The sequence below is a fragment of the Notamacropus eugenii genome, chromosome 5 (genome assembly GCF_028372415.1).
Source record: "Notamacropus eugenii isolate mMacEug1 chromosome 5, mMacEug1.pri_v2, whole genome shotgun sequence".
Lineage (NCBI taxonomy): Eukaryota > Metazoa > Chordata > Mammalia > Diprotodontia > Macropodidae > Notamacropus > Notamacropus eugenii.
The window spans coordinates 182,514,043-182,541,091 of NC_092876.1; the positions used below are offsets into that span (position 1 = coordinate 182,514,043).

The 27,049-nt window shown below is 36.8% G+C and overlaps 1 protein-coding gene across 2 annotated transcripts in view; it reads right to left on the bottom strand.

The window, feature by feature from the left end:
• Nucleotides 1-27,049, bottom strand: part of OPCML (opioid binding protein/cell adhesion molecule like) — a 1,434,734-nt gene that overhangs the window by 309,527 nt on the left and 1,098,158 nt on the right. For both annotated transcript variants that reach the window (XM_072611620.1, XM_072611619.1), the window contains one exon: nt 17,524-17,756. In XM_072611620.1, the coding sequence (XP_072467721.1) occupies nt 17,524-17,756 (233 nt within the window). The remainder of the gene's footprint in view (nt 1-17,523; nt 17,757-27,049) is intronic.

Sequence of the window (27,049 nt, forward strand, 5' to 3'; positions counted from 1 at the left end):
TCCATCATGCCTGGAATACTCTCCTTCCTCATCTCTGCCTCCTGGCATCCTTCAAATCCTAGCTAAAATCCTACTTTCCAGAGGAAGTTTGGCCTAATTCTTCATTACTGTACTGCCTTCCCTCTGTTGATTATTTCCTAATTATCTTGTACATAGCTTGTTAGTACTTGGTTGTTTCTGTACGTTCTCCCCCAGAAGACTATGAAGTCCTTGGAGCCATGGACTGTCTTTTTACTTTTTTTGTCTCTTCAGTGCTCAGCACCTTGTCTGGCATACAATAGGTGCTTAAAAATGTTTACTGACTACCAAACACTAGTTTAAAACTAGGATAAGGAGTTCATTTCCTATTCTACAGACCCTCTATTTACTTGGTCTTACTGCTAAAAAAACAAAACTAAATGAGACATCATAAAACTTCATTAGAAGCTTCAGTAAAGTGATAAGAATCTTTCTGAACCCCAGGATTTGAAAGCTTATGGAAGGGGCCCAAATTAGGAAGGTAAGGATGATCTCCAACGTATTATATAAGTTGATAGGTTTATAATTTTATAGGGGGATAGGATTTAGACTTAGAAGGAGGTGACCTAATCCAATCACCTGATTTTATAGATAAGAAAACTGGGGCTCATGGAAAAAGCTGATGAACATTTGACAGTTGTCCATCTTTAAGGGGTACATTTCCACCCTTCCCCATGTCAATGATGTACTAAGAAAAGGTCTGTTTGACGAGAGTGATTTGCTGACTGTTCTCTTGGCAAATATCCACTGACAGTGCCAGACTGGACATGAAACCATGGACACACTTCACTTTTTCATGCATTTCCACATTACTGTTGGTTTTGAGGACAGCTTGTATAACTGCTCCATTTATTCAGCTCCATTGCAAACAAGGCAGATGACAGTTCCAGGCCCTGTACCTTTCTTCTCGACTTCTATATTTATAAAATGAATGAGGTGCCAGGTCCTTAACACCTTCTTGAAGCTTGCAAAGAGGTTCAGAGAGAGCTTCTTCCTCAAAACAAGCTCAAATGTCCTCCAAGGCAGAACTCTTAAATGGAGTTTTCACCAGGTTGGCACAGAGGGTCAACACATATTTAATCCAACATACATTTTCATTAGCCTTTGATATCTGTATTGGCCCTATTCCCACTAGCATATCACCTCTTCTTGTTTCTAGAGCTAAGAGAGCAGCAGCATCCTTCTGTGGCATATATTCATAAAAGCATAGAATGTTATATCTAGAAAAGACTTTGTCATCTGGTCCAACCTACTCATTTTACAAATGAGCAAACACAGTCTCGGTAAATTTAAGTGACTTGTCTGATATCAATTTAGAACTCTTTTTTTTTTTTCTGATTCCCAGTCTAGAGTTGTTCCAATCTACTTTTTAACCCACATTGTTATTAAAAACAAAACACATAAAAAACCCCCACAACAAAGCAACATGGAAATTGGAGGGAGAGGCTAACCATGTTAAATTTTAGTTAGTACTTAAAACTGAACAGGATATTAAAGGTTATTTAGTACAACCTCCTCATTTTATAGATGACTAAGCCAGAATATCTTCTTGGTTCTGTAAATATATTAATTTCAATGCTTGGGTTCAATTCTGGAAGATGAAACAAAAGGAAAAGGAAAACCAGCTGGACATAGACAACAATATGGAATAGGCATTTCACTCTTTTTCCTAATTACAATCATGTAAAACTATCCCTGGACTATCAGAGGCCCCCACTTCAATATCCTACACTGTTATTATGCTTTCCTCAGTCAGATTCCATGTCCTTTGAGATTTTTATGTCTTTTTCTCTGAGTTATGATGATCTATGCTATGTTACAATTCCTAAAGAACCCTTCAAACTTTTTCATGGGTCACCTTTCCCAGATAACACATTTGTGTTTTAACTAGCGTAATTCTGGAGGAGATATTTTAACCCACAGTACTGATGGTATCATTAATAGAAATTTTAAGTACCCTCATAGAGCAGATCGTGGAGTATTTGAATATAGGCAGTGTTTCTTGCCATACAAATAGAGCTATTTCCCATATGGGAAACCCAAGCAGTAATAGGGACCTGAAGCTCCTTCAGAAGATCAAGGTAGTATAATGGAGTGAGTGTGGTCCAAATGCTGGGCTGAAAAGGTTAACAGAATGGTCACTGTACTGAATGAGTCAAATTGGAAATGAAATATGCCAATCGCATGTATTCTAATGTATCTCAACCATTTTTGGGCAGCAAGTTTTGTGGGTTCCTAATCAATGCTATCCATTATTAACCCATATTTTTAGAATCTAAATCTTAAATATGCCTCTTACCTAAGCTTCCTACTGTTTGTTATCTTGCGATAACTGAACAATTTTTCCTGGAACCTACCACTTCCTTCTTATTCCTTATCATGTGAGTTATTAACACAGTAGACGCCTTAGCCCAGACCCAGTTAGCATCACAGTCAGATGCATGGAGGACATTAGGTAAGACTAAGAACTAAATACCATCAAAGAGCTAGAATGTAGATAGTCATGCAGAAGTCCTGTACGTGGTAGGATAAGGAAAAGTGAAAGAATTAATTCATGTCCATGAATCACTATTTGTGCATATTTTGTTTTTTATCTCTACTGGGTCTATACCCACCTAAAAGAAATAAAACAGAGAGAAAAGACATGTAGAAAAATATTTTAGGTTCTACCTAATAATTGGAAACAAAGAATTTTCATTTAGGTAATATCTAACTGAGTTATGGGTTATAAATTAATGAATATTATTGTGAGATAACTAAAGGGACATACCTGGTAAGATGTATATAAACTCACAGAGAGTGAAGTAAAGAGAATCAGGAGAACATTTTCTATAGAAAATACATTTTGCTTATCTTTTTACTATTTTTTTTTAAATTAAATTTTTTGTTCTTTCAATCAATGATAATCTGCTTTTTATCCAAATAAAGAAAAGTAAGCCCTCTATTGCAAATACACATAGCCAAACAAAACAAATTTCCTCATCAGGAAAAAAACAACAACATGTCTCTGAGTTGATCACCACTCTCTCAGGAGGTGGAGAAGATACTTGATTATGAGTGCTTTGAAACTGATTGGTTGGAGTTCTGTTGTCCTTCAGAGTTGTTTGTCTTTATAGTAATGTTATTGAATGATTTTCTTTTCTCCTAATTGTAGTAACTTCACTCTGCCTCAGTTTAAACTAATCTTCCTGGGTTTCTCTGACAATAGTCTTTTCATCACTTTTTAGAGCACCGTAGTTTTCAGTCACATTCATATACCATAACTTGTTTATCCATTCCCCAAATGAAAGACCCCTCCTCAGTTCCAGTTCCTTGCCATCACAAAACCAGAAGTATTTTTGTACGTATAGATCCTTTACCACTCTCTTTGACCTCTTTGGGATTTAAATCCAATATTGGTATTACAGGGTCAAAGAAATTAAGAGTTTAATCATTTCTGGGGGATAGTTCCAAATTACTTATAAGAATAGCTGAACCAGTTCATAGTTCAAACATCATTCCATTGATGTAATAAAACAATAATAACATAAGGAAAAATAAATTGGAAAGACAAAAAAAATCTGACAAATGTAATTACCCGTCATGACCACTGATGATGTGCTGCCTGCCTCCTGATAGAGGAATATCTGAAGTCAAGCAGCAGGAGGTTAGATCTGAAGTGACCATGTAATAATAATACTGTATTAAGTATGATTAACAATAATTGGACTATATATTTATGTATCATACACCTAGGTGGCACAGTGGATACAGCACTGGGCCTTCAGTGAGGAAAAACCATCTTCCTGAACTCAAATCTGGTCTCAGATACTTACTAACTGTGTGACCCTGGACAAGTCATGACCGTTTTTGCCTCAGTTTTTTCATCTGTAAAATGAGCCAGAGAAGGAAGTGGCAAACCACTTACAGTATCTTTGCCAAGAAAATCCCAAATGGATAACAAAGAGTCAGACACAACTGAAAACAACTCACATTGTTAGTTACAACTCACAACTAACTGGATGGGTGGAAAACAAAGTCTAAAGTAGGCCTGAGGGAGATGGGTCCAAAAGAAGTGATCCAAGGGCCTCTTCCCCATCAGATGCAGGAAACCAGGCCAGACCAGCATCTAGGCATCCTAGGACTGACCCAAAACCCAGGCAGCCTGGGCCTGAACTACAACAGGAGGCAAGGCCAGACCATTCCCTAAGTACCATATAAGGGCTGATTATAATCAGAACGAACATTATTATCGTTATTATATAAAAGCTAACTATAACAACAATAACAAAAAGTATTTTATAGCTAATCTTTATAGAGTGCTTTAATGTTTTTAAAAGTACTTTGCATAGATCACCTCATTTGATCCCCACAACAGCCCCTTGAAAATAGTGCTACTATCACTCTTAGTTTACAGGTGTGAAAACTGAGGTAGAATCAATGACTTGCCCACGGTCATATAGCTAGTATAGAATATGAGTCAGGATACAATTCAGGTCTTCCTGACTCCATTCAATATACAACACAGCTGTCATGGCTATTAAACGGAAGTGATTCAAAATATGTCTCTAGTTTAGCTGAAGGGGGAAAAGGCAGGGACCTTTGGAATGTATAAGACTGCTTTCCTCACGGTAGGGAAGAAGCTGATTGGAAGTGTAGCCATTGGGGATAGGGAGGACATAGAAGCTGACCTCTTAAACATTTCAGTTACCTGAGTGCTACTTTGGTGTTTCTATGCTGTTGAATGTCTACAGTTCTTATCAGTGTCCTGAGGAAGGACTGAGTCACTCTACCCTAGTAACACCTCTATAGGAGATGAATTGAGCTTGGTCTCAAAGGGCAGATTGAGAAGGAATGAAAATTTCAGAGATGAAAATTTCAGCTTGATTTAAGGAAAGCTACATAACGATTTAGAATTGTCCCAAAGTGGAATGGACGGCCTGAGAAAAATATTGTTCTCTTAAGAGGTTGACATACTAGGGTTGGAGTTACCACTTAGGTAGGTGGTAGAGAGAATTCTTGTTTTGAGTATATGTTAGAGTAAAAGGTCTTGGAGCTCTTTTCTGTGTCAGAGGTTCTACCATTCTTTTGGAACCACTAGCTTATTTTTTTCTGTACATTCTAGGATCTTAAATTGCCTAACCTATGAATCTTGAGCTACCTGGAAGTCTCATCTGAATTGTCTTTATGCTAGATCAATAGGAATAAAGATTACAAAACACTAGTATGTATGTATGTATGTATGTATGTATGTATGTATGTATGTATGTATGTATCTCCCTACCTATCTACCTACCTAGCTCTGGTTCTTCATAGCTCTATATCAATATCTCTATCCATGTCAATGTAGATGTAGAGATTTAGATGAGTCAGCATGCAACAGCTGTTTTCAAAACCAAGACAATCTGAATTCATATCTCCCTCTTCTAAGTCCTGGTTTTGTGACTTTGAACAAGTCCTTTCACTTCTCAGTGGTCTAGGTAACTTTATGAATTTAGGTTTTAGAAAAGGTGCCAACTTTCCTCACCCAGGGGAGTACTCTACGTAAGTAAAATTATTGGTCAAGTCTTGGTATCTTATACACACAAACACACAAATATATTGGTTTGTATATACATCCATACCACCCTCCCTATCTAAATATGCATATATATAAATGACTGACAATCATTTTTATAGCTAATAGAAAGATCTAATAGAAAGACAGTTCAGATAAGATTTGCATATGGTTAGGTCTGGGATTGGAGCCCAGTCTTCTGAATCCTTGTTCAACTTTTAAGTATGCCAATGTTACAGATGTTAAATTCTTTGATTCTATATAGCCAGTGCTTTGGAAGGGGTCTTTTTTGTTAAGGGAAGACATGTACACAGTTTCATATTTGAGAAGATATGAATGAGTTATAATACACATCATTGGAGAGGATTTCCAAATCAATGAGATCTCAGTTTGATTACTGTACTATAGATAGATATGAGTACTATGTACCTTTCTACCTATATTTTGTATATATGTATGCAGTCATAAAATTGCTTCCATTTACAATCTAGTTAGCAGTCTAGATTAGCAAAGAATAGCAATAAAAGTAGAACTTTTAATTAAAACTCTGATTCTTCCTAACTTCCTCAAAGTGAGAATCAACTTTGAAGGAATGTTTAGCTGGAACATACCTTTTTTTTTTTTTATTTGGAGTCAGTAGCATTTATTAAGTGTCTACTACTTGAAGAAACTCTGTTAAGTTCTGGAGACAAAAAGAAAGGCAAAAAATAGGCTCTGCTCTGAAGGAGGTCACGGAACCATGAGGAAGAAAACACAAATCTGTACAAAAAGATCTATATAAATAAAATAAGTGTATTTTTCTCAGAGGAAAAATAAAACTCTCTAAGGAGAACTGAGAAGGACTTTTTAAAGAAGTCAAGACTAAAGAAAATCAAGGAAACTATGAAGCGGAGTATGAGGGAGGGAATTTCTGATTTAAAGGATGAACACTGAAAGGTGGGGCATTGGGTCTTGGAGTTGAGAAATGGAGTGCCCCCAGATAGTAGACTACAAGGAGAGAAGAAATGTATAAGGAGATGTAGGAAAGGATCCAGTTATGAAGGTTTCTAAAAGTCAAACAGAATATAATGTGTTTGATGCTGGAGGTGATAGGGAGCCGCTGGGATTTACTGAATAAGTGAGGGTGATATGATCAAACTTGCACTTCATGAAGATAAATCTGACAGATGAGGTAGGGTGAGATTTGAGACTAAGAGAACAATCAGCCCGCCATGGCAATCATCCTAATTTTCTAGCATAAAGAATTACAAAGTATTGAATGAATTTCTGAATCTTATAGATGTCATAGAGGAGTGGCTAGGAATGTATCACTTCTAGGATTGACATAGTAGAGGCCTGAACCAGGAGTCAGGAGATATGGGTTCAGAACCTAACCTTAACACCTCCTAATTCCTGTCACCTTGGATAAGCCACGTAATTTCTCTTAGTCTCAGATTCTTTTGTATTTTTAAAAATCACAGATAATTTATAAGACTTCTACCTTAAAAGCCCCCAATAATGGTAAAATACAACAATGTAGTCCTTATACATAATCAGGAGTAAAACCAAACACAACAAAACACAAAATTGTAAGGGACAGAATCATCACCATCTTTATAGGTAGAATAACGATTGCATCCAGCTACCTCACAGGACTGTGAGCAGAGTGCTTTATAAACATTAAAGCCTTGTGTGCAAGGGAGTTTGGCTGCCCCTTAAAGCACTGTGAAATTTAAATATACCAATATGCTAATTACTGTTAGAAACCATAGGATGGATTTAATGCAGAAGTCCTTTCTTTAGTTTTTGGATTCTCTAAGGGCCTTTGAATTTTCAGTAGTTACATTGGATAAAATGGTATCATTTGAAATGTACATCCCTAGAGGGTTTAGCTTAGGAGTAAATTAATTATCCTCTTCTCTGCCTTTCTCTTGTAGTCTCTTTCTTTCTGTGTTATGCTATCTCACTATTCCTCCCTCCCCCCTTCTCTCTTGCAGTTTCCAGCTCTATTTTTCCTACCCCCATCATCTATTTTTCTTTCTTGGTCTCTGTCCTACATTTCTCTCTCCACCTGTACCACAAACTATAATAACCAACAGGAGAAGGTAAAAAAGAGAATCTGAAAAGCTTCTATTGATCTAGAGGAGAAATTTCTTTGAAATTTGGAGGGCATCTCCAAAGAGCCCTTTCCTAGCACTGCTACAACCTAGCAGTCTCTTTAATCTAGGTTTAAGGCCTGTTGTCTGCAAGAAGCCCTTGTTAATACTTTATACACTTACTCATCGCCTACAAAATTTTGACTCATCCTGTGCTCTTATCCCCTTCAATAGATTCTTCATATATAGGGTATCCAAAAAGTCTAGTAAAGCTGCACTAAGACTTTTCAGAACATCACATCTAGAGACAGTGTTGTCTAATGAGTAGATGCTGATCTCAGAGGCAGGAAGACCTGGATACAGTACCTACCTCTGACATATACTGGCTATATGATCTGAGCCAATCATTTAACCTTTCAGTGTCCTCTAGGCAATACTCAAACATTTTAAGGAGTGTTGGTAAAGAAAGTGTCTTCCCTGGAAATTCACTATACCAATGAGATCACTACTCTAGATGCCAACCTCCCTACTCTACCCCCACATGCTAATAGATAGATAGATAAAAAATTTTTTTAAAAAATGTTTTGCACATGCTCAGTTGATAAAAGTTAGAATCTCCTGTTATGAGTTCTTGAAGGTCAAAACCACTCATGATTGAAATTCTGCATCTTGTGGATTTGTTGTTGTTGTTCAGCTTTTTCAGTTGTGTTTGACTCCTCGTGACCCCATTCGGAATTTTCTTGACAAAGATAGTGAAGTGATTTGCCACTTCCTTCTGTAATTCATCGTACAAATAAGGAGACTGAGGCAAATATGGTTAAGTGACTTGCCCAGGGTCATAGCTAATAAGTGTTTGAGGCCAGATTTGAACTCAGAAAGATGAGTCTTCCTGACTTCATGTCCCGTACTCTATCCATTCTACCACCTAGCTGTCCACGTACCTTGTAGATAGATACACTCAGGGCTTATTTATTGTCTAACAAACTAAAACACTTTGATCTTCCTGAAACCATGGTTATGTTCCTGTGTCAAGCATGATGTCACAGTAGAGAGAAACAAAAGAGTAATTCTGAACAGTTTGAGATCTTAAAATGGTTGAAAAAAATCTCAAGATACAAGAAGGCAGGTTGATAGGCAAACACATTCTCTCTACCATTCCTATTATATAAGAAATCTACAGTGACAGTCATTTCATTGAGGGTAGGTAGGAGAGAAAAAAAGAGTTGTTCAATAGCTCATCCCTTCAGTCACTGCTGTGAAAAGAAGTTTCTGAGTAAGTAGGCCTTGGTCAACGATTTCTGCTCCTTTCAGCTACTATTCCTACCTCTATCTTTTCACAGCTGAATTTCTAGACCAAGAACATTGTCTCTTTTTTTTTTTAAATCACATATTCCGTTCTTAACCCTCTGCTCTCTGGTTCACAGCACCTTGACTTCAGTGAAACTACTTCCTCTAAGATCACCTCTGACTCCTTTCTAGCTATATCAGATTATTTCATTTTAGTCCTCATTCTCACCCATCTAGCTACTACAGTTATGGCTGTTGATCAGCCATGTCTTGAAACTATTTTGCAAGAACTTTCGGAACATACTTCTGGTTCTTCCCTTCCTTCTTTCCATGCTTCTTTCTCTTTCTACTTCATTGTTTCTGTATCTTTATCTAATTTCTCCCTCCTACCACAAAGAATGGACAATCCCAAAGGTTGATTCTTGACCTTCTGCTTCTATCAACTGATTCTTAATCCCTAAAAGTTCAGTGGCTTAAAGCACTATCATATGAGTTTATTAGTATTAATAACTACTATCTCAATGATGCTGATTTTCAAATGTATACTGCCAGTGTTTAACTTTCACCTCCTCACCAGTCACGCTCAGCCATGTCCACCACCAGTCCAGTCTACTGCAGATTGTCCTTTGTCCCTTCAGATTCAACATGCCTAAAACCAGAGTAATCGTCTTCTCTTTGATACAGTTTCTCTATTTTGTTGTTCTCCTTGAAGGTAATGGGACTACCACATGTTCTCAATTAAACAAATTCAATCAAATACTTTTTAACAATTTGAGTGCTTTAAATTCCTCTCTCCTTAGATTTCCATGTGTAATCTTACCAATTCCTCCACTACAATACCTCTCAGATGTGACTATTTATTTTGGCAAAGCTGTATAACTCACATTATAACAATCTAATTGTTGGGTGACTACAATATTATCTTGGCTGGTCACTCTGACTCCCAGTTTCCCTCTTTTTCACAGTATCTTCTACAAACTATTACCTAGTTTGCTTTTTTTTTTTATTCTGATATCCAAGCTTTATAAGGAATGAACATCACTATATAAGACCAAGTACCATTCCCCAATGGGCAAGTGGTTAAAAAATAGGAGTAATTGTTTTTCAAAAGAAGGAATGAAAACAATTATAATGAGGATTGCTCCAAATCACTAGTAATAAGAGAACTATCCATCAAAGTAACTGATATTTTCTCTCACATCCATAAAGCTAGTGAAAATAGCAAAAGAGATGAAAAGTCAGTGTTGTAGGGGCTGAAAAGATATGCACATACATTCTTGGTAGAGTTGTAAATTGGTTCTACCTTTATGGAAAACAGTTTAAGCTAAAACATGACTAATATGCCCATACTCTTTGAATCAGAAATCCCACTGTTAGACATATTATGAAAGGCATTCAAAGAAAGAAATACAAATACAGATAGCAACACTTTTTGTGGTAGTAAAGAACTAGAAACAAACATCCACTGAGGAATGACTAAACAGATTGTGCTACACGAATGTAATGAAATATACATATACCTTTAAGAAATGTAAATATGAAGAATTCAAAGAATAATATTAAGGGAAAAATCGGGACTGATTCAGAGTGAGGTGAGTAGGGTCAGGAAAACAATATATACCCTGCCTACAATAATGAAAATGGAAGGAATTAAAAAAATGAACACTGTTTAATTATATAATGACCAAACTTGGCCCCAGAAAAGAGTTGAAAAAATGCATCTCTTTTCTTTCTTTAAATACGTGGGGGACTATGGGAGTGGAACAATTCATTCTGTCAGAGTTGGGTAACATGTTGGTTAGCTTTTCACACCTGTTTTTTCCTTTTTCTTTTTTATTCTTTGTTACAGTATGGTTTACTGAGCAAGGGAAGAGAAAGGAATGTGTCCGGGAATTCTAAGTGATATAAAAATAATCTTAATAATCCTACCTAAAATAATTCTGTGATATCCTAATCTTCTCTTTGATTTTCAGAGGCGTAAGCACTTAAGGACATAGTTCACACCATAATCACATACATGCTTCTGTTGTTTGGATCCTCTTGTTTAGCATTGATGTATTCGCATATTATGTATTATATTGCCAGCTAACCTAGGAATTTCTAGAAGGCAAGTAAAATATCCTCCATTTTCATAGTATTTCCTATAGAAACTGAATATAATGTTACGTATGTATTCAATAGGCATTTAATAGATGCTTGCGAGATAGAAGAGTATATATTTGGAGAGACTTTCTTATAAAAGGCACACTTTAATAAACTCATCCTCTTCTCTCACTGCCAAAGGACCTGAACATTTTTCTATCAGATATGTGGCAAAAAAAAAAAAAAATCACCTCATAAAACAGAAAAGAATAAATTCTAAGGTAGGAGAAGATGCATCTCTCAGCTGCATATATTTCAGGAACAGAGAATAACTGAGTAGATGACAACCTTGGGCTTTTCTCCCTCTTCTGAAGATAGCCAATTGGCTGAAGTAAGGAGATGCTGATGTTCCCACATGGACAGAAGATAAACATGAGCTTTTTTAAACAGACAAGTCAGAGCTCGGAAATTTTTCAGTTTTTCTCATTGAAAAATCAATACCCATCAGCAGTTTGAAATTAAAGGAAAGATTAGGCCCCAGTTTTATACATGCCTTATTGTATTGCAAAAGCTTTCTACTCAGTCAGATAAATCTTCTTTAAGAGGATTAGGAAAGTTTCATTATCTTTATCTAACCTGAACTAGCACTAACTCTGAAAAATTAATCTATAGACTGGACAAAAGCCGATAGCCGTTGTGAAGAAACAGTGCTCTCAAGTTTCTTTCTAATTGAGCGGTGGGGTCTCTTTGCTTCCAACCACTGGAAATCCAGTTGGTTTCCAATGAAAGAATGAGTCACCCTTTGTCAGTCAAGAGAGCCCACAGTCCAGCCTCCTTGGGTCTCCTTTCTCTAACCTCTCAAAAGTGGTGTGGAAGAGGTGACAAGTTGGCCTGAAAAAGGTTCCCAGTGGCTTTCCCTGTCTTGCCTTTTATAAATGCTACTGTGCTCCAACACAGAATACCTCAAACATGCACAGGTTATAAGGATCCATTGACTTGAACCCAGAAGACTGTGAACATTTTAAGGAAGACATTTTAAGAAAGAAACTCCCATCATTATCCATTTACCTTTCTTGCAAGCTAGTCTCTGGCCCAAATACTTGACATTTCTCAGGGGGATGCCTGTTCTCCCATTTCCCAATCCCAAATATTTCTTGAATAGCACAACGAAGAACGTCATTCACTTAAGCTCCATAAGTGGCTTATATTGTGGCCCATATTGACTTTGATGCGCTTACATGATCCATCTTATTTCTGAAAAGTGATAGCCTTGTTCCATTTGAGCCTGCTCCTCTATGGTGCCTGACAGTTCTTTTTATTTCAGTGCCACATTTTCTGAATTTGAAGATAGCTTTGCTGTCAAGGCCACTGAGGTGCCATTGACACATCACTTCCAATGCTGAGAATTTTTAGCTTCTCTGGAGCAGAGCCCAGGTGGCAGGTGGGGCAGTGAAAACTCAGACAACCTTGTTTTTTGTACTCTCCAGAAATTTCTAAGAGACACAGCAATTTAATCCAGATAGCTATCTTTACCAACTACTTGTCCCATTTTCTAAGAAGGTACATCATGTACCAGTAACTTATCTTTATAGCCACTGAGGCAGGCAGTTCTGATTTTCATGAAATGCCCACTCCCATTTCTCCTCATGTCATGAAGCTGATCCATTCTTGAAAGCTATGCCTGGGGCCCTTAATTTTAATAGGTCCTCGGAGCCAAGATGGCGAAGTAGAAAGACGCACATACACATAGCTCCGAACCCACAAACCACAGAATGGCAGAGGGGACTAACCCAGGGCGAATTCTGACCATGGAATATTGGAGCGAGGGAGATTTCTGTTCCAGAGAGACCTGCAAACCTCTCACGGGGGGTCCTTCGCGCGGTGGACTGGGCGCCAGGGCGGGTAGCAGAGAGCAACCATACCACGGCAGCGACACCGTGAGAAAAATATCCGAGAGGGCTACGGGACGGGATCTCCAGCAGCCACGCAGGTCCCCCCACCCACAGAGGGACCAGCAAACCTCTCGCAAAAGGTCCGTCGCGCTGCAGACACGGTGCCCAGCCAGGACCTGCGGCGGTGGCGGCCACGGATCCGAGAGGCACAGATCTGAAAGGGCTCCGGAGGCGGGATCTTCAGCGGCAGCACGGCCCCCCCACCAACAGGTGACTGACGGGGGTAGGTGAGAGAGTCTCTTTGGCAGGTTGAGAGGGGAGTGAGGTGCCCCCAAGGCTCGGCCCCCCCCCCCGGGAGGTGGGGGCTGAGAGGCGGCTGCAGACGGGGGCTCCCCAAGCGAGTGGGAGCCTGGATCCATTGTGGAAGGTCTGTGCATAAACCCCCTGAGGGAACTGAGCCAGAGAGGCGGCCCTGCCCCTGACCTCAGCACCTCAGCCTAATTTAACACTGAATAACAGCCCTGCCCCCGCCAAAAATCCTAAGGCGGGAAGCAGCATTTGAATCTCAGTCCCCAAACGCTGGCTGGGACGACCAGGAGGCGAGGTGGGTGTGAGGAGAACATTCAGAGGTCAGGCTACTAGGTGGAGAAAATGCCAAGAAAAGGGAAAAGAAATAAAACTATTGAAGGGTACTTTATCGGAGAAAAAACACTTCCTCCCTTCCTTTCTGATGGGGAGGAACAAGGCTTGCCATCAGGCAAAGACACAGAAATCGAGGATTCTGTGTCCCAGCCCACCCAATGGGCTCGGGCCATGGAAGAGCTCAAGAGGAATTTTGAAAATCAAGTTAGAGAGGTGGAGGAAAGACTGGGAAGGGAAATGAGAAGGATAAGGGAGAAGCATGAAAAACAGATCAGCTCCCTGCTAAAGGAGAACCAAAAAAATCTTGAAGAAATTGGCACCTTGAGAACTAGCCTAACTCAGCTGGCAAGGGAGGTGCAAGGGGCCAATGAGGAGAAGAATGCTTTCAAAAGCAGAATTAACCAAATGGAAAAGGAGATTCAAAAGCTCACTGAAGAAAATAGATCTTTCAAATCTGGAATGGTACAGATGGAAGCTTTGGACTTTTCGAGAAAGACAGATATCTCAGAACATACCGCGCAGATTCGAAAAATGGAAGATAATGTGAAATATCTTATTGGAAAAACAACTGACCTGGAAAATAGAATCAGGAGAGACAATGTAAAAATTCTGGGACTACCGAAAACCATGATCAAAAGAAGAGCCTAGACATCATCTTCCATGAAATTATCAAGGAAAACTGCCCTGAGATTGTAGAACCAGAAGGCAAAATAAATATTCAAGGAATCTGCAGAACACCGCATGAAAGAGATCCAAAAAGAGAAACTCCTAGGAGCATTGTGGCCAAATTCCAGAATTCCCAGGTGAAAGAGAAAATATTGCAAGCAGCTAGAAAGAAACAATTCAAGTATTGTGGAAATACAATCAGGATAGTACAAGACCTGGCACCTTCTACATTGAGGGATAGAAGGGAATGGAATAGGATATTCCAGAAGTCAAAGGAAATAGGACTGAAGCCAAGAATCACCTACCCAGCAAAACTGACAATAATACTTCAGGAGAAAAAATGGTCTTTCAATGAAATAGAAGACTTTCAAATTTTCCTGATGAAAAGACCAGAGCTGGAAAGAAAATTTGACTTTCTAACACAAGAATGAAGAGAACCATGAAAAGGCGAACAGCAAAGAGAAATCATAAGGGACTTACTAAAGTTGAACTGTTTACATTCCTACATGGAAAGACAATATTTATAACTCTTGAAACATTTCAGTATCTGGGCACTGGGTGGGAGTACACACACACACACACATGCACACACGTACACATACATAGAGACAGAGTGCACAGAGTGAATTGAAGAGGATGGGATCATATACTAAAAAAAAAAAAAACAAAACGAAATTAAGCAGTGAGAGAGAAATATTGGGAGGAGAAAGGGAGAAGTTATATGGGGCAAATTATCTCTCATAAAAGAGGCAAGCAAAAGACTTATTAGTGGTGGGATAAAGAAGGGAGGCAAGAGAAAAACACGAGGTCTACTCTCATCACATTCCACTAAAGGAAAGAATATAATGCACACTCATTTTGATAAGAAAACCTATCTCATAATACAGGAGAGTGGGGAACAGGGGCACAAGCAGGATGGGGGGGAGGATAGAGGGGAGGGCATGGGGAGGAGAATGCAATACGAGGTCGACACTCATGGGGAGGGAAAGGACCATAAGAAAATAGAAGTAATGGGGGACAGGACAGGACGGAGGGAAATATAGTTAGGCCTATACAACACAACTAGTATGGAAATCATTTGCAAAACTAAACAGATATGGCCTATATTGAACTGCCTGTCTTCCAAGGGGAAGGGGTGGAGAGGGAGGGAGCTCAAGAAGTCGGAACTCTAAGTGTTAGGACCAAATGTAATGTTCTTACCACTGGGTAACAAGAAATACAGGTTAAGGGGTCAAGAAAGCTATCTGGCCCTACAGGACAAAAGAGAAGACGGAGACAAGGGCAGGGAGGGAGGATAGAGGAGAGAGCAGATAGGTCACAGGGGCAATTAGAAAGCTTGGGTCTGGGGGGGGAGGGGAAAAAAGGGGAGAAAATTTGTAACCCAAAATTGTGTGAAAATAAATGTTAAAAGTTTAATAAAAAAAAAATTTTAATAGGTCTTAACAATCTTCAGAGATTTAAAGAATGAAATAAATGAATTATATATCAACAAGTATAAGGATCAGCCTTGCTGTGATTGGAGAAAGTCATCACCAGAAGGTTGAGCTACAGGTACCAATGAGTATTTTTGGCCAGACCATCTATTAAGGCAGATAGATAGATCTGTAATTTGCACCAGTGGAGAAAATACCCACACTGCAAAAATCACAACTTTTTTCCCTAGTAGAGTAGAAAATAATCTAGTAACACTGAATGAGTGTTTATCATAGTGTTTTTCTAGGCTGGGTTTATGAAGAGAATGTATGAAAGCAGAATACCTAAGCTGCTACTATACAGTATGTTTTAGGGCGTGTGGAAAGATGAGTACTGTTAAGAACATATTGGAATGACTCAGTAAGAAAAATAAACACACTAGATGATTTTAAGGATTTATTGAAGCATCAACAGGAAAGATCAAAGGATCACACATCCTTTAAGAGGATTCTAAAGAAGTAAAGGGACCTTAGAGACCATTGAGTCTAATTCCCTTATTTTACAGATGAGGTACCTGAGGCACGAAAAGATTGAGTGATTTTCCCAAGGTCACAGAGCTAGTGATTGTCTAAGGGGGTGATTTGTACAGATATCTTCCTGATTCTGGGCACAATTAGGGACTTGGAAACAAAAACAGCCAACTAATTATCATGGCACATAATCATTAGGAGATTCTTGAATCGGTCAGGAACCTAGGAGGCAAAACTGCTGATGTAAATATGATTTATAAAAATGACTCTAAATTTTAAAAAGAGTAACTATCCTGGGTGTGGTCTTCCTTTTGTCCAGCTCTCAAGCATACAATTTGGGCATCAAACCCTTAATGTTTGATATAGGATCCCTGAAGGGTACTTCTTTGTCATTATTGTTTTTGCAAAGGCACTCTTAAATTTGAAAGTGGATAGATACATGTGTATATCATATTTTAGAAGGTAGCTAGGTGACTCAGTGCACAGAGCACTGGACCTGGAGTCAGGAAGATCTGAACAATTTGGCGTCAGACAATATCTGTGTGACCTTGGACAAGTCAATTAACCTCTCTTTACTTTAATCCACTGGAAAAGGAAATGGCAAACCACTCCACTATCTTTACCATGAAAGGTCCATGGACAATATGTTCCATGGCATCATGAAGAATTGGACATGACTGAATGACGGAACAAAAACAATCATGCTATTTAAAATTAATTTAGCTTTATAAAAAAAGGATGAATGAATGTGGATTCATTAACTCATTTCCTCTTAGATATTAGATTGATCCCAAGAATAGAATAGAAAGTAGTTAAAGCTGATATCTGTCATGGGCTAGACTTTCTCTGGAATATGGAGGAGAATTTTTTTTATGAACTCTAGTAGCTAGTGGATCTACTATACATATAGTCGTGTCAAGGCATTCTCTCTAAAGCATACCCTTGATTAATCTAAATTATATTTATTTTAGTATACACCAAATCATGGAAACTTCTTCAAGGTGAAAAGCATATTTGTCCTTTAATATGTACTTCCAAGCACATAACAAAGTCACACATCCACTGGGAGCCCAAATGGCACTTGTCAATGACCTGGTTTATGAGAATACAAGGACTGAACATATAAATAGACAACTTGACAGCCTACTGATCTGACCCCAAGGCAAGAATAGGGACCAAATAGAAATGCTTGGCTCAGTATCATGTGATGAGATGGAAGCTAGACAAGGTTTTAGGGTTTGGATTTCCTGGACATTTGTAGAGAAAGAATTTTTCTTTTTTTTAATACAATAGCAGTAGTAAGAGTATCAATCTCCCCGACTCGTGCTTCAGCAGTGATAGCTGAGCACTTACGTAATAGTCTGGATGATGCTGAAACTTACCTTGTACTATGAGGTGGACCCTAGAGGTTTTCGGATGATTGTCTGTCTGTACAGAGCAGGTGTATGGGCCTTCATCATACACGTCCACATCTTGGATCATGATGCTGTACTGGGTTTTAGTGTTGGCCACAATGACCACACGGGGGTCTATGGACCACTTGTCATTTCCAGCATAGAGGATCGTGCTGCGGTTTAGCCAGGCTACCCTTGTGACCCGGGCATCTACAGTACACCTGTTAATTCAAGGAGAGACAGAAAGAGACAGAGAGGGAAAGAGAGAGAGAGAGAAAGAGAGCGAAGGAAAAAGAAAAAGAAGAGAAAAGAGAGAGATTAAGATCAGAATCATTGGCTCAGAAAGAGTAATTTCAACTTTAAGATACAATCAATCCTGGATTATCCTCACTAATAGAGGGATATTGTACCATGGATTTTCAAAAATAGCAGATAATTTTTAAAAATCCATTCAGCTCATATGGTGTTTTGCTTTGTCAGATCCAACTTCATTTCCTATCCCCTCCAGGCTGATGTTGTGATTAATCTACAACCTCTGACCATCTGGTGTTACCAAATAGCCAACCAGACTATGTTGATAAATATAGTTTACCAACAATAGGTGGTAGAATGGAAAGAGGACTCAGCATAAAGTCAAAGGGCCTGGGTTCAAATCGTGACTCTGATACTACTTAGATACAAGTTCACTTACTTGTTTAAGCCTCTGTTTCCTCCTCAGGGGAAAAAATGATAAAACTTTTATTACCTACCAAACAGAGATGTTCTGAGAAAAGATCTTTGTCAAAATAAATTTACCCCAAGATTTAAAATATGTCACAGATAGCTTACAAAATAAAGTCTTCACATGAGCTAATTGAAAAATTAACAGGATCAAAGGAGTATAGATTGAGAATTGGCAGGTCTTAAAAGAAGCAAGCCCTTAAAGGTGAAGTGATTCACAAAAGGTAATAAATGGCATAGCCAAGTTTTGAACCTAGGACCTTTGACTTGAAATCCAATGCTCTTTCAAAATTGATTGAGTTTATTTTGCTTCAGATCTGCTCAGTGATCATGTCATCTCCAAACTCCCCAAAACCTTAAAATAGAATAATTACTACAATCCTCACAGGGTTGTTGTGAGGAAATTATTTTGTAAACCTTAAAATTCTCTATAAATATCAATTATTTTTCTAACTATGTTACAGATAAGGACAATGAGATTCAGAAAAGTTAAAAGAAATATGTTTATGTTACCACAGCTTCTAAATTTCTAGGAATGGATTCAAATTTAGATCTCTTAACTCCAAGCAGCTAGAATGATAGATGGGGAATCAAGAAGAAGTCTTCAACTCCTGTCTGTGACATTGCTGATAAGTAGTAGACTTGGGATTCAAATACAGATGCCGATTTTATGTTCCCTATTTTTTTAATTACACAACTCTCCTTTAATATAGCTCTATACACAATATACAGCATAATGTCATAATATGTAATTAAAAAATAACACAAACCAACCACAGTATATTTCACTTTAAAAGTTATGCCTTTTTTGGTAAAACAACAGTAACAACATAGCAGCTGTTTATTGTTTAGGATTGTGGTTGTGTGTTCATCCTTCATTTTCAAAGAAGACCATGACATCAGAGAAATAATGACATGACTTGCACTTGACTTTGTTTTGAGTGAGGGAGGGCTGTGCAGGTCACCAGCCTCACTTCTCCTCCACAGCCATCTGAATCCAGTGACCAGATATTCATCAGGATGACTGGAGATGACCCAGGATGCAATGAGAGACCCTGGACCTTTTAGGCTAAGGCCTTTTCAGGTACTCACTTAAAGTAAGGTAATGCCCATTCAGTGAATAGGCCTCTTTAAAAAGTAGTCACAGGGATAGCCCCTTTAATAGAAAAGAAAATAAATAGATAAATCACACTGGGAGGGATAGGAGCCTCAGGGTTATTATTTTGAAGGAAACTGTTTGTATTGACATTCATTCTACGCCATGAGGGTCCAAAAAGGGTCATTGAGTGAAGGTTGGGCAGGGACCCATTGTTGTTCCATCCATGGGCTTCAGAGTGCACTGGGTCAAATATCCTAGTGTTCAGGATAGGTAAAAGTAGAATCATCTTGGCAAGTTAGTCTAGCTTTCTACTCCCATCCCATGGAATATCATGATACTTTCATGTTTTAATATCAATTAAAAGTGAAGGTAATTTTTACTCCTTACCTAATCTCTTATCCTACTCAAGTTTGTAAGCACAAATGGGATTCATTTTCTAGTTGGTTTATTCTTTCACAGAGGAACAGACAGAAGATACAAGTCAACATTTTTGTTACCAATTCTTGCAGGGCTGGTCAGAAACAAAACCGTGAAGTGGCTGGATTATTTTCTGAGTGGCAAGACTTCTCTTTCTTTACATTATTATCCTTCCATGCCATATACTATTCATCTCTTTGTAATGCAGTGTCACAAAGAATGTATTGATAAATAATTAATAATTACCTGCAGTGGGGCATATATCACATACATGGTACAACATTCGTTTTAATCTGCTTTATTAACATTTTTTCATAACTTCTTAAGTCCAGAAATCAGCAATAACAACAAATCAAGCCCAGACTTGTAGCCTTTGTATTTTTCTGATGTACAGATGTTTGCAAGTCTTTTTAATCTTATTTTTATTTTCAGTTTCAAATCCTCTTCCTCTCTTCAGTCCCTCACCCTCATTAAGAAGACAAGAAATATTATATCCATTATACATAGAGAGTCATGGAAAATATATTTATGCATTAGCTATGTTCCCCAAAAAACTCCAGGAAAAATAAAAGAAAAAAATTTGCTTTAATTCTTTCTCTGAGTCCATTAGTTCCCTATCTGGGGATGGATATCATTTTACATTATGATTCCTTTGGAATTGTGATAGATCATTATATTGATTAGAATTAGTAAGTCTTTCACAGTTGATTACCTTTACAATATTGCTATTACTGTTTAGATTGTTTCCCTGATTTTTACTCATTTCACTTTGCATCAATTCATGTAGGTTTTCCCAGATTTTTCTGAAATCTTCCCTTCATAATTTTTTACAGCACAATAGTATTCCATCACATATCTATACTATGACTTGTTTAACTATTCCCCAATTTGTAACTCCTTAGTTTCTAATTCTTTCCCACCACAGAAAGACCTGCTACATTTTTGTAATGTAGGTCCTTATCCTTTTTCTTTAATCTCCTTGGGTTATAGACCTAGTAGCAGTCTGGTCAAAGGGCATGTGCAGTTTTATAGCTTTTTGGGCAGAGTTCCAAATTTTTCTTTAGAATGGTTGGGCTAATTTATATCTTCACCAGATGTGCATTCATTTTCCCACATTCCCTCCGGCATTTGTCATTTTCATTTTCTATTATCTTATTCGGTCTGATAGGTATGAAGTAATATTCAATTTTCATTTCTCTAACCATTATTGATTTAGAGTATTTATATGACTACCGATAGTTTTGGTTTCTTCCTCTGAAAACTGCTTGCTCATATTTTTTGACCATTTATAGATAGAATGGTGCCTATTTTTGTTTTCTTATAAATTTGGATCATTTCTCCATGCATTTGAGAAATGAGATCTTTATCAAAGAATCTTGCTGTAATTTCCACCCCTCTCCAAGTTTCCTCCTTTTCTTCTAATTTTGGCTGCATTGGTTTTATTTGTACAAAAACTTTTTAATCTTATGTAAATCGGTATTATCCATTTTATCTTCTCTGAACCAATCTATTGTTTGGTCATGAATTCTTCCCCTATCCATACATCGGTATGTGGTATTAGATGTTGATCTATTCTTAGTTTCTTCCAGACTACTTACCAATATTCCTAAAAGTTTTTGTCAAAATAATGATTTCTTGCTTAGTGAACTGGGATTTTGGGTTTATCAAACTCTAGGTTACTGTGCTCATTTACTTCTATACAATATGTACCTAATCTAGTCCATTGATCAATCACTCTTTTGCTTATCTAATACCAAGTTGATTTTTATAATCACTCCTTTGTAATATAGTTTGAGATTTGGTTCTGTTAGGTTCCCTTCCATCATATTTTTTTTCATTGATCCACTTAATAATCTTGACCTTTTGTTGCTCCAGTTGAATTTTGTTATTTCTTTCCAACACTAGCTACAAATACATTCTTTGGTAATTTTATTAGTATGACATTGGATAAATAGATTATTTTAGGTAATAGTGTCTTTCTTTTTATTATATTGGCTAAGCCCACACATGAGCAATTAGTGTTTCTCCAGTTATTTAGATCTGTCTTTATTTGTATGAAGAGTGTTTTGTAATTGTGTTCATATAGTTCCTGTGTGTGTGTGTGTCTTAGCAGGTAGACTCCCAAATATTTTATGCTGTCTGCAGTTATTTTAAATGAAATTTCTCTATGTCTCCCTCTGTGGTTTTGTTGGCAATATAGAAATATTAGATAATAGAGTATTATATATAGAATAGAATAATAGTAGTAATAGAAAAGCCAATGATTTCTGTGAGTTGATTTTATAACTTGCAATTCATTGTTTCGACTAATTTTTTGGTTGGCTTCCTGGGGTTCTCAAAGTATATCATCATATCGTCTCCACAGTGATGGTTTTATTTCCTTGTTGCCTATGCTTTTTCCTTTCATTTCCTTTTCTTGATTTATTGTTGTGTTTTTAATGAAACATTGAATACTAAAAGCAATGAGAGACATCTTTGTATCATCCCAGATCTCATTGGGAAGGCAAGAAGCCTTTCAGATAATGCTTTCTTTTTCTTCTAAAGAGATAATTCTTATCATTTTAAGAAAAGCCCCATTTATTCCCATGCTTTCTGGTGTTTTAACTAAAATGGAGAGTGTGTTTTGTCAAAAGCTTTTTCTGAATCTATGGATATAAACATATATTTTTTGTTGATGTTGTTATGAATATGGTCAATTTTGTTTATAATTTTCCAAAATTGAACCAGTTCTGCATTCCTGGTATAAAACCAATGTATTTATAGTGCATAATATTTGTGAAGTATTGCTGTAATTGCTTTGGTAATATTTTATTTAAAAAATTTATATTACTATTCATTAAGATAATTGATTTGTAATTTTCTTTTTCTCTTCTTTTGCTCTCTCTGGTTTAAGTATTAAAATCATGTTTATGTCAAAGATGGAATTTGGTAGACTTCTTAATAATCTACTTTCCTTCAACAGTTTATATAATGTTGGAATTAATTGTACTTCAAAATTTTGGTAGATTTTGCTTGTAAATATATTGATGCTGGTCCCCTACCTCCCTCCAGGAGCTCTTTATGGTTTGTTTAATTTCTTACTTTCTTTTCTTTTTTTCTTTTTTGGTAGGGATATTTAAGTATTCTATTTTCTCTTCTATCAACCTGTGCTATTTAAGTTGCTTGTCAATATTCATCAATTTCACTTACATTGTCAGTTTTATTGCTATATAATTGAACAAAATAGCTCCTAATAATTGCTTTCATTTCATTTTAATTGACTATTCATCTAGTCTTTTAATTTTTGAGATTGGTAATTTTGTTTTCTTTTTTTAATATCAAATTAACCAGTGTATTTCTATTTCACTTTTTTTCATGAAATGAATTTCTAGGATTTTTTTTAAACTTTCAGTTTTATTAATCTCTCCTTTGATTTTCAGGATTTATATACTGATATTTAATTGGGGGAATTTTAATTTATTTTTCTAGGGTTTTTGTTTGCTTGTTTCATATCCACATCATTGATCTTTTCTTTCTTTCTCTTATTGATATAAATATTTAGAAATATAAAATTCCCCTAAATATTTCTTTGGCTCTGTCTCACAGGTATGTTTTCTCACTGTTGTCATTATCTTTAATGAAATGATTATTTCTATAATTTGTTCTTAGACCTCATTTTTTAGCTTTAGGTTACTTCGTTTCCAATTAATTTTTATTCTATCCTTCAAAGACCCTTTATTGAATGTAATATTTATTGCATTATGATCCAAAAAGGGTGCAATTAATATTTCTGCTTTCTGTAGTTATGTCTCTAGTTTTTATACACTAATACATGGTCAACTTTTTGTGAAAGTGCCACATATATCTGTGAATAGGATATACCCTAGTCTATTCATGTTCAATATCCTCCATAAATCTATTATATCTATTTTTTTCTAAAAATGTATTCATCTCCTTAACTTTTTTCTTGTTTATTTATGGTTAGATTTATTTATGTCTGAGAAGAGCAAATTGAGATGCCCTAATATAATTTTACTGTCTACTTAATCCTGTAATTTATTTTTTTCTTTAAGAATTAGGATACTATGCAATTTCATTCATATATGTTTAATATTGATATTACTTCATTATCTATGGTACCTTTTATCAAAACAATTTCCCCTCATTATCTCTTTTAATAACTTCCATTTTTGTTTATGCTTTGAGATCATGACTTCTACTCCTGCCTGGAGCATAATAGCTCCTACTCCAGTCCCTTATTTTAAAATATGTGTGTGTGTTTATGTTTCAAGTATACCCCTTGTAAACAATAAATTGTTTTATTCTGTTTTCTAATCCATTCTGCCATCCTCTTCTATTTTATGATTTCATCCCATTCACAGTTATGATTGCTGTGTATTTTCCTCCATCCTATTATCTTCTATTTATTCTTCTCTTTTTTTAACCTTCCCTTTCCTCAAAAATCTGTTTTGTTCTGGCATTGCTTACCTTAATCTACTTCCCTTTTATTACCTCTTCCTTTCTATTAGTGTTTTTCCCTCCTACATTGTTAGGCAAGATGCATTTCTATGCCAAAGTGTTTCTGAATACAGATATTCTTCCCTCTTTGAACCAGTTTAGACGAGAGTGAGGTTCAAGAATTTCCTGACCCATTCCATTTTCTCCTCTATTTAAAAACTCTTCTTGAGTGGTTCATTTATGTGAAATTATTTCCCCATATTCCCCTCTTCCTTCCCCCTTTTCCCACTTCATCCTTTTTCTCAACCTTCCATTTTTCTTTTGAGATCATCCCAACATAATAGACTCACAGTCTCTTTAAGTAGACTCTTACTAACTGCTTTAATGATGATAAAATAGAAGTTACATGTATTACCTTCCTATTTAGGAATGCAAAAACCTTATAAAGTCCCTTATGATTTCTCACTCATGTTTACCCTTTTGTCTTCCTGTTGAGTGTTATATCTGAATGTTAAGATTTCTGTTCAGCTCTGGTCTTTTGGTCAGGAATGCTTTAAAGTCTTATATTTCTTTAAATGTCTACTTTTTCCCTGAAGGTTTATACTCAGTTTTGTGGGGTGGGTTATTCGTGGTTGTAATCCTAGTTCCTTTGCCTTCCAAAATATCATTTTCCAAGCCCTCCATTCCTTTGGTGATAGCTGCTAAATCTTGTGTGATCCTTATACCATCTTTATGCTATCTGAATTATTTCTTTCTGGTTGCCTGCAATTTTTTCTCATTAGCTTGGAAGCAGTGGAATTTGCTTATTCTGTTCCTAGGAGTTTTCCTTTTGGGATATCTTTCAGGAGAAGATCAGTGGATCATTTCCATTTCTAATTTGCCCTCTGGTTCTTAGAGATTTGCGCAATTTTTGTTTATAAAATTTTGAAATATGATGTCCAGTTTCCTATTTTAATCATGACTTCCAGGAAGTTATATAATTTTAAAATTATCTTCCCTTGATCCTTCTTCTAGGTGTTTTTCCTATGAGATATTTTACATTTTCTTCTATTTTTTTCAGTCTTTGGATTGTGTTTTATTATATCTTACTATCTTATGGAGTCAGTAGCTTCCACTTGACCAATATTAATTTTTAAGGAGTTTCTTCAATGAGCTTTTCTACAGATTTTACTATTTTGCCACTTCTAATTTTTAAGGAGTTATTTCCTCAATATTTTTTATGCCTCTTTTACCAAGATATGTATGCTGCTCTTGCATTGCTCTCCTTTCCTCCCAAGTTTTCCTCTACTACTTTTTTTAAAATCTTTTTTAAAACCTCTCTTAAAAATCTATTTCTTCAGTTCTTCTAGAAATTCTTATTGGACATGTGCCCAAATGACACTTTTCTTTGAGATTTTGCTTGTAGATGTTTTAGAGTTATTGTTGTCTTCTGAGTTGTATTATGCTTTCCTGTCACCAAAATATTTTTTTTAATAATCAAATTCCTTTTTTGTTGTTACTGATGTTGTTTGATCATTTTTTTTTTTCAGGTTACTCCTTAACTCTGGACTTTATATTAGAGTTAAGTTCCACTCACCTTTCAGGGTAAGAGTGGGATGCCTGGTGTGATTGTCTGACTTTTATGTTCTGTTGCTTTCACAGATAGGTCTGGGGACCTATAAGTTATCAAGGCTTCCAAGGTGGGATGAGCTGGACAGAATTCTTGTTATTGCCCTTCTGGTCTGCTCTCTAGTCCTTACCCAGGCAGAACCCCTATTCTCTTGAGACTCCAACCACTTCTCTATAACCTGGAATTGTGACCTGGAACTGGGTAACAGGAGACAGAGTTGCTGTATGGTGCCCAGATCTGCACTAATACTAGCATAGGGATCCTCTGGAATATTTTTTCCGACCAGGTATTTATACATCTTAACATCCTTGAGTATTGGACACTCCTATCACTGCTGATGGACAACCCCCTCCTTAATATTGACAGATCTTTCTGTCTTTCTAAATTTCTCTTGCCTGGAAAAGAACTCACTATGACTTTGTGTTGGTTTTCCCATTCAGAATTATATCAGATAGGCTTTTAAAAGTTGTTTAGAGGAGTGTTTTGGGAGAACTGAGCAGAATTGCTCATTTGAATCTACCACCTTGACTCTGCCCCACAATGATAATTAAGCTGCCTTATGCTTTCAAGTTCTTGCACTCCTGAATGACACCATACTCTCCTTCCTTATTAAAACCCTCCCTCAGAGAAGGATCAAATATCTAGGAAGGATGATGTAGGCCCTCTCCCTGGGGTATTTTTACTTTAACAGAGGATGAAGTCCTTTTTTAGATTAAACCAACAAGATAATGCTTCCATTAAATAGTGTTAGGAATCAGAAAACTGAGTGGGAGAAAAAAAATTTGGTCCAGATGAGAAGACTTCTTGGGAACCCTGAAGGCATGTCACATAACTGCCCACTTATTCTGCCTACTTCAAACCTAGTTAGTGAGTACTGAGAGGAATAAAAACTGTGTTGGTTTTAGTGTCACAAAATTTGGGTTTAAGTACTGGATCTTCCGTTTACTAACTGTGTGCTCCTGGGCAAGTCACTCAACCCTGAGCCTCAGTTTTCTCACTTATAAAAAGGAGATGATAGTACTTGCCCTACGTAACATATTATTGTAATAATAAAATGAGATAATAAATATGAAAGTGCTGTGTAATCTAAAAGCATTATATAAGTGAAAATTATTATCTGAAATAACATCAAAAATGATAACATTGAAGCAATACTATTATTAACAATGATAATAATAATAATAATGCAAATGCAAGAGGAGACTCGTAAGCAAAAGACAGTTGGATGGGAC